The sequence below is a fragment of the Parasteatoda tepidariorum genome, chromosome 3, assembly GCF_043381705.1.
Source record: "Parasteatoda tepidariorum isolate YZ-2023 chromosome 3, CAS_Ptep_4.0, whole genome shotgun sequence".
Classification (NCBI taxonomy): domain Eukaryota; kingdom Metazoa; phylum Arthropoda; class Arachnida; order Araneae; family Theridiidae; genus Parasteatoda; species Parasteatoda tepidariorum.
In genome coordinates, this window is record NC_092206.1 from 38894201 (window position 1) to 38910383 (window position 16183).

Below are 16183 nucleotides of genomic sequence, written 5' to 3' on the forward strand. Positions count from 1 at the left end.
TTTGAGCGTATAAATTTAGATTTATAAATCATTGCGCTGAATATCATACAAATTATAAGACATGTTAATATGATAAATAAAAATGGAATTATTCATGAAATTGTTTTAAGGTTTAAACTTTTATGTGTAAAAGATTAAACACTCTTTAGAGGGGAAAACTCATTTGATAAAAATATGCCGAACCTGAATGGTAAAACTAAACGTTTAATTTTAAATAAAACCCATTACCATGAAATCTCGCAAGAAAAGAAATGATTTGGTATAAGCTACTCATACCTTTTTTGAAAGCTGACTGACTCAATAAAATCAGAAAACTAGTCAAATGAGAGCCGATACACCTAACTTCAAACTATGTACTCAATAGTAAATGCAGTCATAAGTAACACGTTATTTCATTTTTCAGAAAACAGGATTTCATCTTTTAAATTAAAACTTCTACTTGCGGCTAAACATACCGCCACCCTTGAAGTAATAACTTCAAAATGTAAATTATAACTTGAAATGCAAATCTAATATACGAGGGTTGTAAATTAAGTAATAGCAACATAGGTATAAATCAATTTTTAACGAACTTACAAGTACAATTGCATTACATTCTTTCTATGTAATCACCAGCAAAGCTTATAACCTGTTGCCAAATGTCGGGAAGCCGTCGTAGACCAGTGGCAAGGTGTTGATTGTTGATGTGAGCGACCGAGCGCTCTACTGAGTGGAGTACAGATGAAACGTAATGAAATCGGTGACCACGAAGTGGTTCCTTCAACTTCGGAAACAGATCGAAGTCACAAGGACTCATGTCGGGTGAGTAGGGAGGGTTTTCCAGGATTTCCTACTGCCACCGTCGCAATAGGAGAGTGACTTTGTTTGCGACATGGAAACAAGCGTTGTCATGTAATACGATAGGGAGATTGTTGTGCAATAAACGTGGACGTTTGCGCCGCATAGTCGGGAACAGATGGTGCTGCAGAAATCGGCAATAGTAATCTGCGTTGGCAGTTTGTTCTTCAGGTACAGCATGTGTAAAAATCACACCGTCCCAGTCGTATGCCACAATCAACATAATCTTAACCTGACAGGGTTCCTGTTGAAATTTCTGTGGACGTGGCGAACCTTGGTGAAGCCATTCATTTGATTGACGCTTTAATTCAGGCTCATTGGTTCGTGCCCATGTCTCATCAATGGCGACAATACGCGGCAGAAATGCGCCTCCTTCATTGCAAATATCTCTCCAAGTATGTGCAAGCCAGTGCATACCGGTGCCATTTCTGTACTTCGGTTAGTCGATGGGGAACCCAACGGGAAGCAATTTTCCGTTGTTTCCGTCCGTTGCAATTTTCCCTGCAGTCGATTGTGCAATTTGTATACGGACCCTCCTGATAGCTACCCTTCTTTTCGCTTTTACAAGTGCTTTTACTTGAGCTGGCTTCCTATTGGTCGTCATCTATTCACTCTGCCCTCCTATTGGTCGTCATCTATTCGCCCTTCCCTCCTATTGGAGAGAGATTTCTTCATCGACGGTCTATGGTAAGGAGACCGCTCAGGATGTCAATCTGCTCTTGAGGAATGGAGGGCCGAACTGTTCGTTGCAAATCCGCAGTCCTATTCCTACCCGAACGAACTGCTTGAACCCATCGTGCTACTGTCCTATACGGTAAAGCATTCGCTCCACAGCCTTCCATTAACCTTCGATAGCATTCTGTTGCATTTTTGCCATGAGCAACCTCGATTTTAAGCTACGACCGCTGATCACCTTTATGAAAACATGCTTTAGAACGATGGAAACGAAACTCCTCACTTTAACGCCACACAACAACTATCCTAAGCAGATCAACTGTTTTTTGCATCTACAAATCGACAACAGCGCCACCTCACAGCTCCCATATCTTATTTGCGCATGCCCACCCTTCTGTGAGTTTCAAGGTTAAGTTGCCACTATTTAATTTACAACCCTCGTATATTTCACGAAACAATGAAAATGGGAAGAATTGAGAGACATTATCGATTACTTGCAATATTAGAATAATCATTATTAAGAATCAATAATCTTTATTAATTATGTTTGGCTCAAACTTCTGTAAAATATTAGAAGTAAATATTTTGAGCATGATACAAGAAATTGCATTCAATAGAAAATAAAGGGAAAAAGCTAAATTTAAAAAATCAATTTATCACCTACCTTAATATTGTATCGGCTGGAACAAACCTTTGGACGATTTTGCAGTCGAGATGGATGCTGGAATTTCCACCAATTCCAGTAACTTTGAATCAGTTTTTGCAGAAGCTGCCACCGAGAGAATCTATTGTCACGATAAGAAAATTGAAATTTGTTTTAGCAACAAATAACCTTGCGTTTGAACTAGCTTGATCTTCAGTTAATCGTAAATGAACAACTCTAAATAAACTCTTTCAGAGGCATTACAAAACCCCAGAAATACAAACACTGTTGAGTTCTTCAAAACTATGCAATGTGGCATTTTTATGAGTTTCAACTCCTGAAATTTCGAGACTGAATTTTTCCATTCTCATTAAATTGTTTCTCTAAACTTTTTGTATCAACTTAATTTATTATACTACAGTTTTTGAATTATAATTTAGCCCTTGATTTGCCAAAGCATATCAAACAATCTGTATAGTTACGTACAGGATAGATCTGCAGTCATTTAGTTACTGATGCCTTCTTACATTTTACCATCTTAAATGAAAAGCAATCAGAAATCGAGCGCTGATGCAGGCGAAGAATTTTGATTGATTCATTGACGTCTAGACAATAAAGTTGATTGATTTCTCTAAATTGAGGCTCAACTGCTACAAAAACGTTATTGAGTTGAATTCCCATTCCATAAGCTCTAAACAACCTTTATTCAAAAGAGTGATCCTTCGTTGGAGATGCAATGCTTCAGTTTTGTTACTTGTTTTCGCGCATGAAAATGTCTACATAAAAATTTGAAACCTTTAGAAGCAAAAAACCTTTAGATAATTTCTTAGCTTCATCAATGACAAGTTGCTACAGATATCTGTTGTTTTGATATTGTGCTGAAACTGTACCACATGTAATAGCTCTTAGCCAACAATCTTGCATCGGATACGACGATGATTTCCTCTAAACGATTTTGCGATTATGCGTATGATCAGAATCAAATTAGAAATACATGCACAATATCTCAATGTCTGCTAAAGTGTAACTTGGAGAGTGCGAAACTTGCTGAGTATGGAAGCAAAAAGACTTTAACACACAGTTCCAACCATCTGTTTTTTATTCAGTGCAATCTCATTTGAAAACTTGGCTAACACCACTCGAAATTTTTTTAATAGAGTCTTGAGTTTTTGATACCGTAATATGAGATAAGTAAAATGTATATTTCTCAGACTTAGGTTTAGAATTGGGGATTTGTTTAAGGTATATACTTACATATATATATATATCACATGTAAGTATTCTGCTTTATTCATAAAGATTATGGAAGGAAGAATCACGAACTTTTCCTAATAACCAATTGACTGCAAGAATAGCGCGAACTAGACCATTTTAAAGAAAGTTTAAAGAATTTGTATTTCGAAAATATCAAAAAAGTTTTTGTCATAAAATCTCAGTCACTATCGTTGAAAGGTAATATTTTCTTCTCGAATTCCCCTTTTCTGTAGTTTACATTAGAGAAACGATTTTCCAGAAATTGTTTGTTATGTATGGGAAAATCCATTCTAGTATTTGTCACTTTACTCTTATTTTACAGCCGATGCTTACGAGATATATGGCATAGGCAGTTGTAATAAGACATAAAGAAACCTGATTTAGTATTGTAATAAAAACAAATTTCAAGATTCAGTTTACAAGAAATGTTTTATTAAATATTGATGTTTCTTTTGCAAAAGTCTCAAAATTAAGTACAATTAGCTGACATACTATAGGTTTATAGGTTCTGTCGTCTATGAGATCTCATAGACGACAGAACCTATAAACCTATTGAAGACTTATATAATTTTCAAATAAAAGAAGCAAACTGCTCGCCATATACGGAGAAAAGAAGATCTAGTTAAATTACTGTACTGTATGGTAATTAATTATTATTATAAATAATTATCTCTGGTAAAGAAAACCATACTTCTAGTTTACCAAAATATACGGTATTTAAACGATTTATTTGATAAAAAAAAATTTTTGTTCATAAAGTAATGGTTTTCCGGATATCCTGGTTTTCATAAAAAAGTTTTTTATTGAAACACATTTATAAAAAAATTTGAAACTAAAAAGCAAAATTAACCAAATAAGTCAGTTTTATGCTACACTACCAAATTTACCATATTTTACCACAAATTATAAAACTATATTTTATGGTTAATTTTATCAAAGTCATAGCCATTCCATTTTGGTAAAAATTACCGAGCTTTTATACATTCCCATAGATTCAGAAACAAGGTAAATTTTACCATGTTCTGGTTGTCTTGACAATACTTCTTTTCTTAGTATAAAAACGAGTTGACAGTTTTATCAGCATAGATCGTATTTAAGTAATGAATCTTTTGAATGAGAAGCTTTGCCTTATTTTTCTAGCCTGTAGCACTGAATCAAAAATAAACTAAAGCATCACAAATTTTCGATGTTTATTTCTCTTTATAAACTAAATAAAACTTTTTTCTTATACATTTCCTTAGTTGTATACTCAGAGATCACTCTATTCAACCTACGCTATTTGAAGTATAACGCTTTAAGCATTTCATTAGATTAAAAGATATTATTTATTCTGATTATATTTGAATGAAGAAGTAAGCAAAGTTTGCAAGGAAATAACCTTTTTTTTAAATTCTCGAAAAAATCTCGAATCAATTAATTATTATTAGAAAGTTTATGATATTTGCAGGTCTTTCTCTGGAATTTCTTGATGAACATGGAAAACACTCCAAATAACACTTGCTCAAGGAAAGGAATTTTTATATTCAAAGAGATTTTAAAGCTGAAAACTAAGGCACAAAGGCTTATTTTTCTTGGAATCTGTAAAGCCAAATTCTTAAAAACATAAATTTTCATGAAAACTATCGAAAAGATTTACCGTGTTTTTTTAAACAGCTGTAAAAATACACTTCGTTGTGTCTTTATTAAGGTACTTAACAATTTATAAAAGTAGCTCATCCTTTATTTCAAGGAAACGACCTTACTATTTAATAGTTTTCCAACAATTAGATTAAAAATTTGTTAAACAAATAACCTTAAAATTCAAGCTAAATATTTTTTGCAATTTATTTAAAATCAAAATTTGTTTTTAAAAAAAATTGGAAAGGTTTCGAGAAAATGTGTTGTCAATTGCTTGTTTGGAAATTGCTTATTTTTGTTTTGCTAAAAGGGAATTACATTTGAACTTTCATTAGAGAAATTGAATTATAATGCACAAGGATATACAAGTGCACTGTTAGAACTTTCATTCTGAAATTATGGTAAAATAACTGGTAGCTGTCTGTCCATCCAATTAATTGTAAAGTTAACGGTAATTTTTTTTCCCTTTACGGTTTTGGAACCGTTCACAACATGTAGAGTTTCAAAATCATAAAAACATTTAACTGAATATTGGAACTAAGCTTTTTCGATAGGCATTGAGTAATAGAGTTAGGTTGTGGTTGAGTTGTGTTTTATCAAATGAACCGAAGAAAGCGGTTTAATTAGTATATCTGGTTGTTTCACTATCATAAGAGATACGTATTATTAGGTTTTTCTGTGTTAAACCCTTGTATAACCCTCACTATGTACTTAGTTTTATGTTATGTTTTATGTTTAGTTTTATGTTAGTACTTAGTTTTATGTTAGTTTACACATGTACTTAGTTTTCAAGAGATGAAAAGTTTTAATGGTATTCCCAAGGCTTAATTGTAGTAAAAATTTAAAGAATTGGTGAATGATACTTGAGTTGAATTCCTTTTGGTAAAGAATTTGCGTTGCTAAAATAAATATCCTTATCTGAATATAAAATGAGAATAATAACTTTTTTTCTTATACTTTTATTTCGTTAACAAAATTCCTTTTTATGAAGAATTTGGCTATTTTCTAACATACAATTTTAAAAAAAACATAAAAAAATATTAAATTTAAAAGCTTTTTCATTATGTTTAATGTTAGCGAAAGACATATGAAAAACAACAATATGAAGATTCAGATTTTAAAATCATATTATATTAATATAATGTGCAAAAAAGCAATGATGTGCTTTCTAAATTTTTAAATAATATACACTTTTATAATTATTTCTCATGGTTTATTTTAATGTATCATACTACAATTCTTAAAGAAAAATTGCTTTAAATTCTTCAAAAATGTAGTATCTAAAGTTTATTCAAATAAATGCATTAAATGTTTTTTGTCCGTAGCTTTTTCATTGACTTCAATTCAAACGGTATATGTATTATTTCCTGTTATTTCAACTTTTAAATTAAATCAAGAACTATTTTTAAATATTAAACGTCTTTATTTTTTAAATCCTCTTTATTTTTCAAACGAATGATATCATTTTTTAAATAAATTTAAAATGTTGAAAATAACTTAATATTTAAAAGTATTCGTTTAAGATTTATGCAGCTTTTCGAAATTACCTTTAACATTTATCTTTTTAAATATTTCTATTAGTTACAAGATAGTTTAAAAAAATATGCATCAATGTATATTTAAAATTTATGTATAAATGGAGTTAAATCCTACTTTTTTTAAAAATTTATTTTAAAAATATGGACATGTGAAAGTATTTTTTTTACAGAGGTATAGATTATTTCTATGTTTACATAATATTTCATAAAATGCAGCCAAAACAAGAAATAGTAATATATTTTTCGAAATAACTTTACTTAAATATTGAAACAAATTGTATTTCATATAGTAAAATTCTTTTGTGCCATACAGTATTAATTATTTGAATTAAACCTACTGAAATTTGCAGAAAAAATCCCGAAATAAAACTGCAAAACTTTAATTTTATAAGCAATGATGAATAATGCAAGTTTTAAGACATATTTAAAATATTAAATTAAGAGATACTCTACTAGTTAAATTGGACAGTCACAATTTTGTATAAGTGTACAGTGTGCCAAAGAAACGGATTGCCCTGACTGAAATTTATCGAATTATCACAGTTTCACGCTCTAGGACTTCATATAATGGTTCAAGGGGGTCACCTCAAATATCATTATTAGTCAGTGCAAACAATATTTTAATTTAAGATATCAGACTCAAAAACGTACTTTCTCTGAATAAAGATTCTTTTTTTTTCGTTGTTGATGGATTCAAATTTCTAACCCCTCAAAATGTAAGGGGTAGCCTCAATCTGGGAAATATGGTTCCAGTAGTAGAGTAGTCCTAAGTATTGTCAATTTTATTTTTAGAGTATTTCCCTATATCTCGAGGACTTATTAAGCGAATTGACAAATTTTTGTACGCAATTATAAAGTTCGTCTATCCAAAGAAAATTGCATTCAAAAAATAACTTTTGATTTAACAAAAATAACATTTTGCTTTTTATTTATTTAATAGTAGTCGAAATTGTGTTGCTCGTTTAAATTGTGAAGTATACATTTTATTGCATAATTTTAAAGTATCTAATTTGACTGGGAAAAAAATTGTACGAAAGCGGTTGAATAGTTCCTGAGAAATCGGGTTTTAATCATACGATTTTTTAAAATTCAATTTCTCAGGAATTTAAGCAATAGAATGAAAATTCGAGCAATTTCACTCGAATTTTGTAATCTGGCATGCAAAATCAGATAATTTAAAATTATACAAAACATTGTATACATTAAATTTCAAAATTTTTCGAAATTTATTAAAATAGTAGTAAAAAATATTAAATATTTAATAAATTTATTTTTTGAGTGGAATTATCTTTAGATAAACGAATTTTATAAGTGTGTGTAAAAAATTTTCAATTCGCTTAAGGAGCGATTCCAAACTATGGAATCACTCTAATGATCAAACTACGGAGACCTTAATTTCCAGTTTTGCTGCTACCCCCTGTGATTTTGGAGGTCAAAAATTGGAATCCGTCGAATAAAAGGTATATTTTTTCAGAGAAAGCACGTTTTTGTACCTGGTTTCGTAACTTAAACTTTCGGCTGCACTAAATAGTTAGCATATTTGACGCATATCTCGAGTCATCAAGATTGAGTCCTAGAACGAAAGGATGCGATCATTAGATCGAAAGTTATTTAGGATGGTCCATTTTTATTTTTGATGCACTGTACAGATTATTTTGTAAAAATCCCTCAATTGACTTTACTACCAGCACAAAAAGTGACTTTATTACCAGCTTATCAAATAAATAATTATAAAAAGTACTTTAAGCTTTTAAGCATCTAGTTCTTTTAAGCATCTAAAACATACAATTCGTTGTTATAACTCTTTGCTGTTATAATTCGTTGTTAAATCTCAATAACATACCGAATACGCAGGAAAAAATAAAGTATCAAATTACGGTATAAAGTACCAGCACTTTGGTTACCTCATTCGCAAAATCCATTTTACCATAAAATAATATACAATAATTTTAATTTCAGTGATTTTACATTAAGTATTACTGTAAAAATTTTCCTACATCAGATTTTTTTGTAGCGTACCATGTTCTGGTAAAAATGAATTTTGTGGTAAAATGTTTCAGATGTTTACAGCAATTTGATCCGGAATTTTCTTACAGTGCTTTGTTTGCATCAAGAGCAGAGATTTTTAAGGAGCAGTGAAAAAAATTCTTAACACTGGCGGTTATGTAAATATTTTTTTTACCTCGCAATTATCTAAATAAGCATATAGAGTTACATGGGGATAAAGTGCAACTTATGCAGTTCAACTTAAAATATTTTTTCCGTAATAATTTTTTAAATGGTTACGTGGTTTTTAAATGGTTCTTACAGGGTGATTACCTCTCACACGTGACGCTTGAATTCAATTAATAAGTTTGTGAAATATATTTCACAAATGATTGTGAATGTCTGTGAAATAAATATCAACGCCTAAAATGTCTTAGTATTAATCATGTGAATACGTAAAACTAATTTTATTCATATTAATAAAAAAACCTACTTAAAATTGTAATTTCTAATCCAGCCTCAGCAGGAAAATCAGTCATTTCCACGTGTTTGCTTATCAAGTACCGAATATTAAATTCCAACCTTTCAAAAAATTTTAATTTTCGTAAAGAATCTTTGACATTAAAGAAATATTGCAAGGAATTATCTTTAGGTGTTTATTAATCATGTTTTATAAGGGCGATTTGGAAACTAACCTTCAAATTTCCGAAAATAAAATACAAGCATAGACGCAACAAATGTTTTAATTTACATCTAAAAGGCAGTCTCGATTTTTGACATAATCACCATTTACAGTCAGGAACATGCTATAGAACTTTGAGTTATAGAGTCTATTGACTTATCAATTATTTGGCAGCAAACTCCAACACCTGAGGCACAGTGAGTTGAAGTCGTTCCTGATGATTTAAGTGAGTTTACTTTTTTATGACAGCTAACAGAAGGTAATCAGAAGGAGATAAGTTCGGACTGTAGGTTCGATGTTAACATGGTGCATTTGAATCGGCGCTAAAGCACCTCGTATTTGTCGAGATTGTTTTTGTGCAGCAACACACGGTGAGCTTACTGTGCAGTATTACAACACCAGATTTCTTCGGAATCCAGATCGTTTTTATTTATTCAGTTTTATAAAAGTGTTACAGTAACCTCTCGTCTTACATCACATTTGGCAAAATTTTCAATAGCAGCACACAATTGGGACATTATAATCAACAATAGAGGGTCAGTGCGATACTCTCATTAGAACACACAGAAGCCTGTTTAGCAGCAAACTGTTTAACGAATTGATATATGTACTTTTCCATTGCTACTAGTGCAATGCCTTCCTAAATATTAAGTGTTAGCTTTTAGCTAACTATAAGAACAAAAAAAGTATTTATTCTTGTAGGAAATGCTTTTTTTATTCCTTCTTCTGATAATAAATTAAAAGTTATACATAATTCTGCATGGATGATATTTTGTTAAGTATTTTTGTACGAGCGAAATAATCTACTAAATATATTTTAAGTTAATTGATTTTAAGTAAAACAGCTAAAAAATTATTCCTTTATAAAATTTCTTGCTTTTATATTCGATTGAAAATGTTCCTAGAAAACTTTCGATCTAAAATGAATCAATCCGATGATCTAGCCAAACGATGTTTAATATAAGAACTCAATTTTAACTTAATTAGAATAGCTAAGACAATTACGCCTTTGGAATATTTTTACCTTCTCATTCAATTAAGACTGGTTTAACATACAACTGGGAAGATTTTGTTTCAATTATATTACATTACACAAAACATATAAGGAAAGACTCTTTTTAAGAAATAAATAACTTGCTTAGTTAATTTGCTCTGTTTAAGATATTGGTATGTAAGTTTCTAATTTAAGTAGTTAAATGCTGTAAATTTAATTTATGAAATTTCACATCGTAAAATTTCTTTTATTCGCTTCGTGGCTAACTACGTTTAAAAACTTGATAAACAAAGTCCTTCAAAATTGTCTTTTCAAGTTTAGTGCGTATAATATTTATAAAATATATATGTTTAGTTGTTGAAAATGTTGATTAGAAACCATCTGAGTCTTAGAAATTTTATATGATAACGTTCATATTTTTTACAATTGCAATATGGTATTTGAACCATATAATATTAAGCTACAAGTTGAGCTGCATTCAACATTACCTTTCGTTTATTTGGAAGTCTAGGTTACTAGACTAGATTAGACACATTTGCGTAGTTCCTTGTAAACTTTTTTTGGATTAAAAATTATTAAGAATTTCTCACTCCTTTATGAATATCTAGGAAAATGAACAGTTCTTTTAACTGAATTTAACTTTGATCAGTGGTTATTATTCGAGTAAGCGAACATCATTAAGAATGCATTAAATCCAATAAAAAAACATTTCCTTTAATTTACTCGTTCATTGCTCAAGCAATCACATAAAAAACTAAAAATTAGCTTTAAATTTTATATTTGCAAAATTTTTAAGCCCACATTTTGATATTGAAAAAATCATTTCATGCTGAAATGAATCCAACGAAGCACAGTTTTTTTTAAATATTATATAAAAAAATGTTTTTTAAATTGTTCCTCTGTTATATGCATTGCTAAGGAACAAAATACTAAAAAAAAGAAAACTTATTTTGTCTTCTATATTTGCAAGATTTCCAAGTCTAAAATGTTGACCTTTTATCACTCAACTCAGTCAAATGTCATTGTTACAAAAAATATTTAAATGACACAAAAAAAACTGAAATTTTAAAATGATCTTAGAGGCTTTCTTATCAACATTTTTTTCTTGCAAATGCAGAAGAACGTTAGAAAAAGACGTATTTAGATTATTTAAACTACACTTTAAATGAGATTCAATTCAAGAAAAATAAATTTTCAATTGGAATATTGTCACATTTTTCAAGTCACCGGCTTAAAGCTGAAATGTGGCAAACTTTAAAGAACTATCTACCACCAGATGTGCCTGCAATTACAGAGGATATAAGACTGTCAAATTTCTCGTTCGAATTCGTAAAGATTAGAATTTGTTATTTCGAAACCCATACAAGAATTTCTTCTATAGAATACTTTTTAAACAAGACAAAAATCTACTTCTTGGAACTTCTTTGGCAGCATTTGAAATCAAAGGAATTCGTTATTGATACTTTAAGAGTTTTATTTAATTTTTTGTGGGTTTGATTTTTAACTTGTTTAAAATATTACATTTTGATTTTTCTTGAAGGCCAGTTGGAATTCAGAAAACATTCCTACTGAGAATTCCAATCGAAAGAAGTTTCGATTATGAACATGACATTTAATATCTTTCAGGCCAAAATGGGAAACATTGTGTTGCATTTTGATGTCAAAATCACTTTCATTAAAAAAGTATTTAGGAATATTTTTTATATAACTTTTCTATTGCTAGGAACTAGATTAGTTTGATTTTATTGCAGATTATAGTAGTTCTTATTGACCAACTATAATCATAATAATAGTTATTATACAGATTAAATTACGTAATTTCATTTCTTATTAGGAGAAGCCAATTTATCTAAATATATTTCTTTATTTCATTAATTGCTATAATTTTACAGATATGCGTTGTTAGTTTGGAAAGCATAAGTATTCTTATTTATTACAATTATTTGTTAAAATTCTGCAGTTATGTCGTTATTAGTTTTAAAATCATAAGTATTGTCATTTACTACACTTGGATATAATTAATCATTGAAGATAAAATAGGAAAAAGGTGCCATGGTGGCTATATTTGATAAAGCAACTGGGAAATCAATTTAGTTGAGAAAGCAACGCATTCTCTTACAAAGTAAGTGAATCAAGGCAATCATATAATAAAATGTTAAATTTGGAAACAAATAGTATAACAGTTAATATAACAGATTTGCCGTTAATAAAAACATTTTGTCAATAATATGAAACATTTTGCATTTCTTTAATGACGTAAATACTATAATGTTTTTATTTATTATTATTTTTTTATCGGCGCTGAAAAGCCAAGCCAATTCTGAGTTAACGACTAATAATTTTCAACTCTGTAGATTTGAAACTTTGAACTCAACTAAGAAGACAAGGAGCTATCAAGATCAAGCAATGGGACTTTTGTGGAGGACTTTTTCATAGATTTATGTTACATGGAGAAGAAAACCACGAAAAGCTCTTACTGTTATTCCGTCGGCTTAAAGTATTTCTAATCCATAATCCGTCTACCACTGTGGATATTTTACGACAGCACTGTGGTCAGTGCTATAAGTCAATATACCCCTGCTCAATGGATATTGGGAAGGATGGATATATATCTTTATATAATATAAGAAGAGAGTGGAATGATAACACATAGCCAATCACAGAAGACTTCTGGTTAGTAACGCACAAAAGCGAGCCAATCAAAATTGAGAACTCATGTGTGTGAAGAGATAATAATTTTTAATAATGCTGCCTGCAGAAATGTTACAACTAAACTTACCAGCTAAAGCTTGGTGCGATTTTTATTTTGTATTGAATGTGTGAAATATATTGATCAGAGTTTACTTTAAAGTACTCATTTGCTTTTACTTTCTTTCAAAAAATCGTTCAACCAGAAATATTAATTAACAGTTCATGTTTGTTTTAGATATTTCTTAAATAATGCATAAAAGTGCAAATCATTGCTACGCAAAATGATTGATGAGAAAAGGAAGATCAATGAAAAATGTACTTGCTTTGTGAATATTCAGAAATCTATTGTAAATGACTTTTAATTTTATAGTTTTCACCTTATTTTTGTATAAAAATTCAGACGAAAATCTTCTTCATTAAGCTTGAATATCCTCAGATTTAGATGCACAGAATTCTCTAATAACAGTTAGATACTGTCTAAATTTGTCATGAATAGAATCTGCGTACCTCCATCGCCACATAAATTCGGGCGAAATACGAATCGAAAATGGCGTCTGTGGTACCGGACTGGCGGTGAAATTGTTTTCTAAAGTCCCTTTTTATGACTGCCCACATACCTTTAAATTTATTGACCAGAAGCAAAAGTAACCTTACCAGCCGGTATCCAACTTAGAACTAACGGACCTCTGAAATTACGTATACCGTTGAACATTTAAAAATAACGCTGAAATCTAAACCAATCATTATCATGATTGGGTTTCAACATCGCCCAACTTGGCGATCAAACGCGATCACAACTTCGCGAGAATCAAGGGGCATCTTCAAATATAGTCTACCCGATCAACAATGATTTGAGTTAGGCTCTGCCACGCATGCTTCGGATACGGGGATTAATCTCCGGCTAATGTCCTATAGTAATGTGTTAAATAATTTTGCTTCTTCGCTTTATATAAGTTTATAATATTGTTTGTATTGAAATTGCTTTATATAAGTTTATAATGTTGATAATAAGCACCTCTGACATTTCACAATCCTATCACATTCTCTCTATGTGATGTTGGTGCAGAGAAATTGCCAGCTAATCTCCATGGAAACGACTTTAAGTTTGTTCGCGAAATGAGCAAAAATATAATTGCGTAGCAATTATCGGGGGCTGGCGAGTGGTAGCGAGCAGGGGGCGGAGCTCTATAGTATATACCTATGAGTGTGTGTGTGTGTGTGTGTGTATTACATTTAATGGTTATTACATTCAAACAATGTAACTTAAGATTAAAATTAATAAAATTAATTAATTTTTGTTTGACTCCCAAATTGTGTAATAACGAATTAAAATTAATGATTAATTTTATATTTTTAATTAAATTTTATTTGTTTCATTATTGTGCTTTCCTTTGATAAAATAATAATTAAATACAACTTTCATTTCTAAAACAGCAAAACGGATTAATTAATCTCTTTGCAAAAAAAGTTTTCAACATTCTTTAAGGATTTTAGCAAATATGATAATTAAAAAGATTATAGGAAAAAGTGTCATTTTTGTACACGGTCATATGCATGCAAAAAATAATATTACAAAAAAAGCTTCTGATGTGCTTGACATGAAGTTTCGCGTAATAATACTCGATACCTTCGTTATACTATTGTTTCAGTTTTCAGAAAAAAGACACTTAAAATTTGTTCCATGCATTACACTTAATTTGATCAGCTTATGTTTTTTACCCATTGAAAACATCTAGATTTAATGTCAAAGTGTTTTCTATAGCATATGTTTAATACCAAATGAGATTATTTTTGCAAAAAAAAAAAAACATGAGAAAAAAAAGAATAAAAAAACATGTAATTACTTTTCTTCCTTTCGAAGAAACTATTGTTGGGGGCATTTTAGGTATATACCGCTAGCTTTTATAAAATTTTTATTTTTACATATTCTATGTAGAAAGCACATTTCAAAGTGCTGATTAAAGAGCTTAAATTCTTTGTTCATTTAAAAAAAAATAAAACTGTTTCTTTTTTTTTTTTTGCAGCTTTACAGTGGATTTTTTTCTTCTTAAATAAAGTTCATTTTTGAAAAATTAAAGTTTACAGCTGCTATAATCAACATTATCAGGTTATAAAAATATATTAACTTATTTTAATAGTGGGTTGTCTGGCTCAATTGTTGATTGAGCTAATTGCATCTCATATTTCAGTTATAAAAATGTGAAAGTTATTGTAATTTTGTAACTTTGACACGTTTTTACTCGATCCCATGACACCGACGACTTCTTGCTTGCAGTAGAGACTTATAACACATCGGCTGATAAGCTCCCGGTCTAATGAAATAAACACAACTTTTTTAGTAAAATTCAAATTTATTCATCGACATAGTCTCCTTTAAGAGATATGCAATCACTCCATCGCCTCTCTAACATCTCTATACCTTTCTTTAAAAAAGAACCGTCTTTGGCCTCAAAATAGGCGTTTGTTTCGGCAATCACTTCCTCATTCGTGCTGAATCTCTTACCCGCGAGTAGTTTTTTCAAGTCTGCAAGCAAGAAGTCCCTAGGGGCCAAATCTGGTGAATAGGGTGGGTGCGGGTGAATAGGGGGAGTCTGACACAATGTCAAACAGCTCTCGGAATCATCAATTCGTTGTTGTTTTTGATCAACTGTTAGCACACGCGGCACCCACTTCGAAAACAGCGTTCTCATAAACAAATGTTCGTACAGAATAAAGCCTACACGCTCTTTTGATATATTTAGAGTATTAGCTATGTCATGCAACTTCACTTTGTTGTTTTCTATAACAATTTTGTGGACTTTTGTTATGTTTTCCGGTTTAACCACATCTTTAGGGCGTCCAGAGCGTAGCGCATCTTCAACATTTCTACGACCACGTTTAAAATCAGCAAACCAGTCAATAATGGTCGATTTTCCTGGTGAAGAACCTGGATAATACTTATCGAGCCAAGCTTTAGTTTCTACCGTGTTTTTTCCCATTAAATAACAATGTTTAATAAGAACACGAGATTCTTTTTTATCCATTGTTTCAATAATATAAATTGGTGTTCGATTAAAATCACTGTAACTTTAAAATCAATCTGCAGATCGTTATAAAATTTTGACACCTCTTATTTGAAGGTAAGTACTTGCCAAACAAAATATTAATTCTGCATTTTGGGTGCCATCTGTATGTCAGACCGGAAACTTATCAGCCGATGTGTTATACGGAGTTGTTAATGAGCAAAAATGCTTCATGCTTCACGCGAGCATCATTCCCTTCATTCA

General features: G+C 30.5%; 1 protein-coding gene across 1 annotated transcript; it reads right to left on the reverse strand.

Moving 5' to 3' along the window:
• Positions 1 to 15268: 15268 nt before the first annotated feature.
• On the reverse strand, positions 15269 to 15940 carry LOC139425237 (protein GVQW3-like). The gene has a single exon (XM_071179180.1). It carries the CDS (start codon positions 15938 to 15940, stop codon positions 15269 to 15271), a length of 672 nt encoding a protein of 223 aa, XP_071035281.1.
• Between the last annotated feature and the right edge of the window lie 243 nt (positions 15941 to 16183).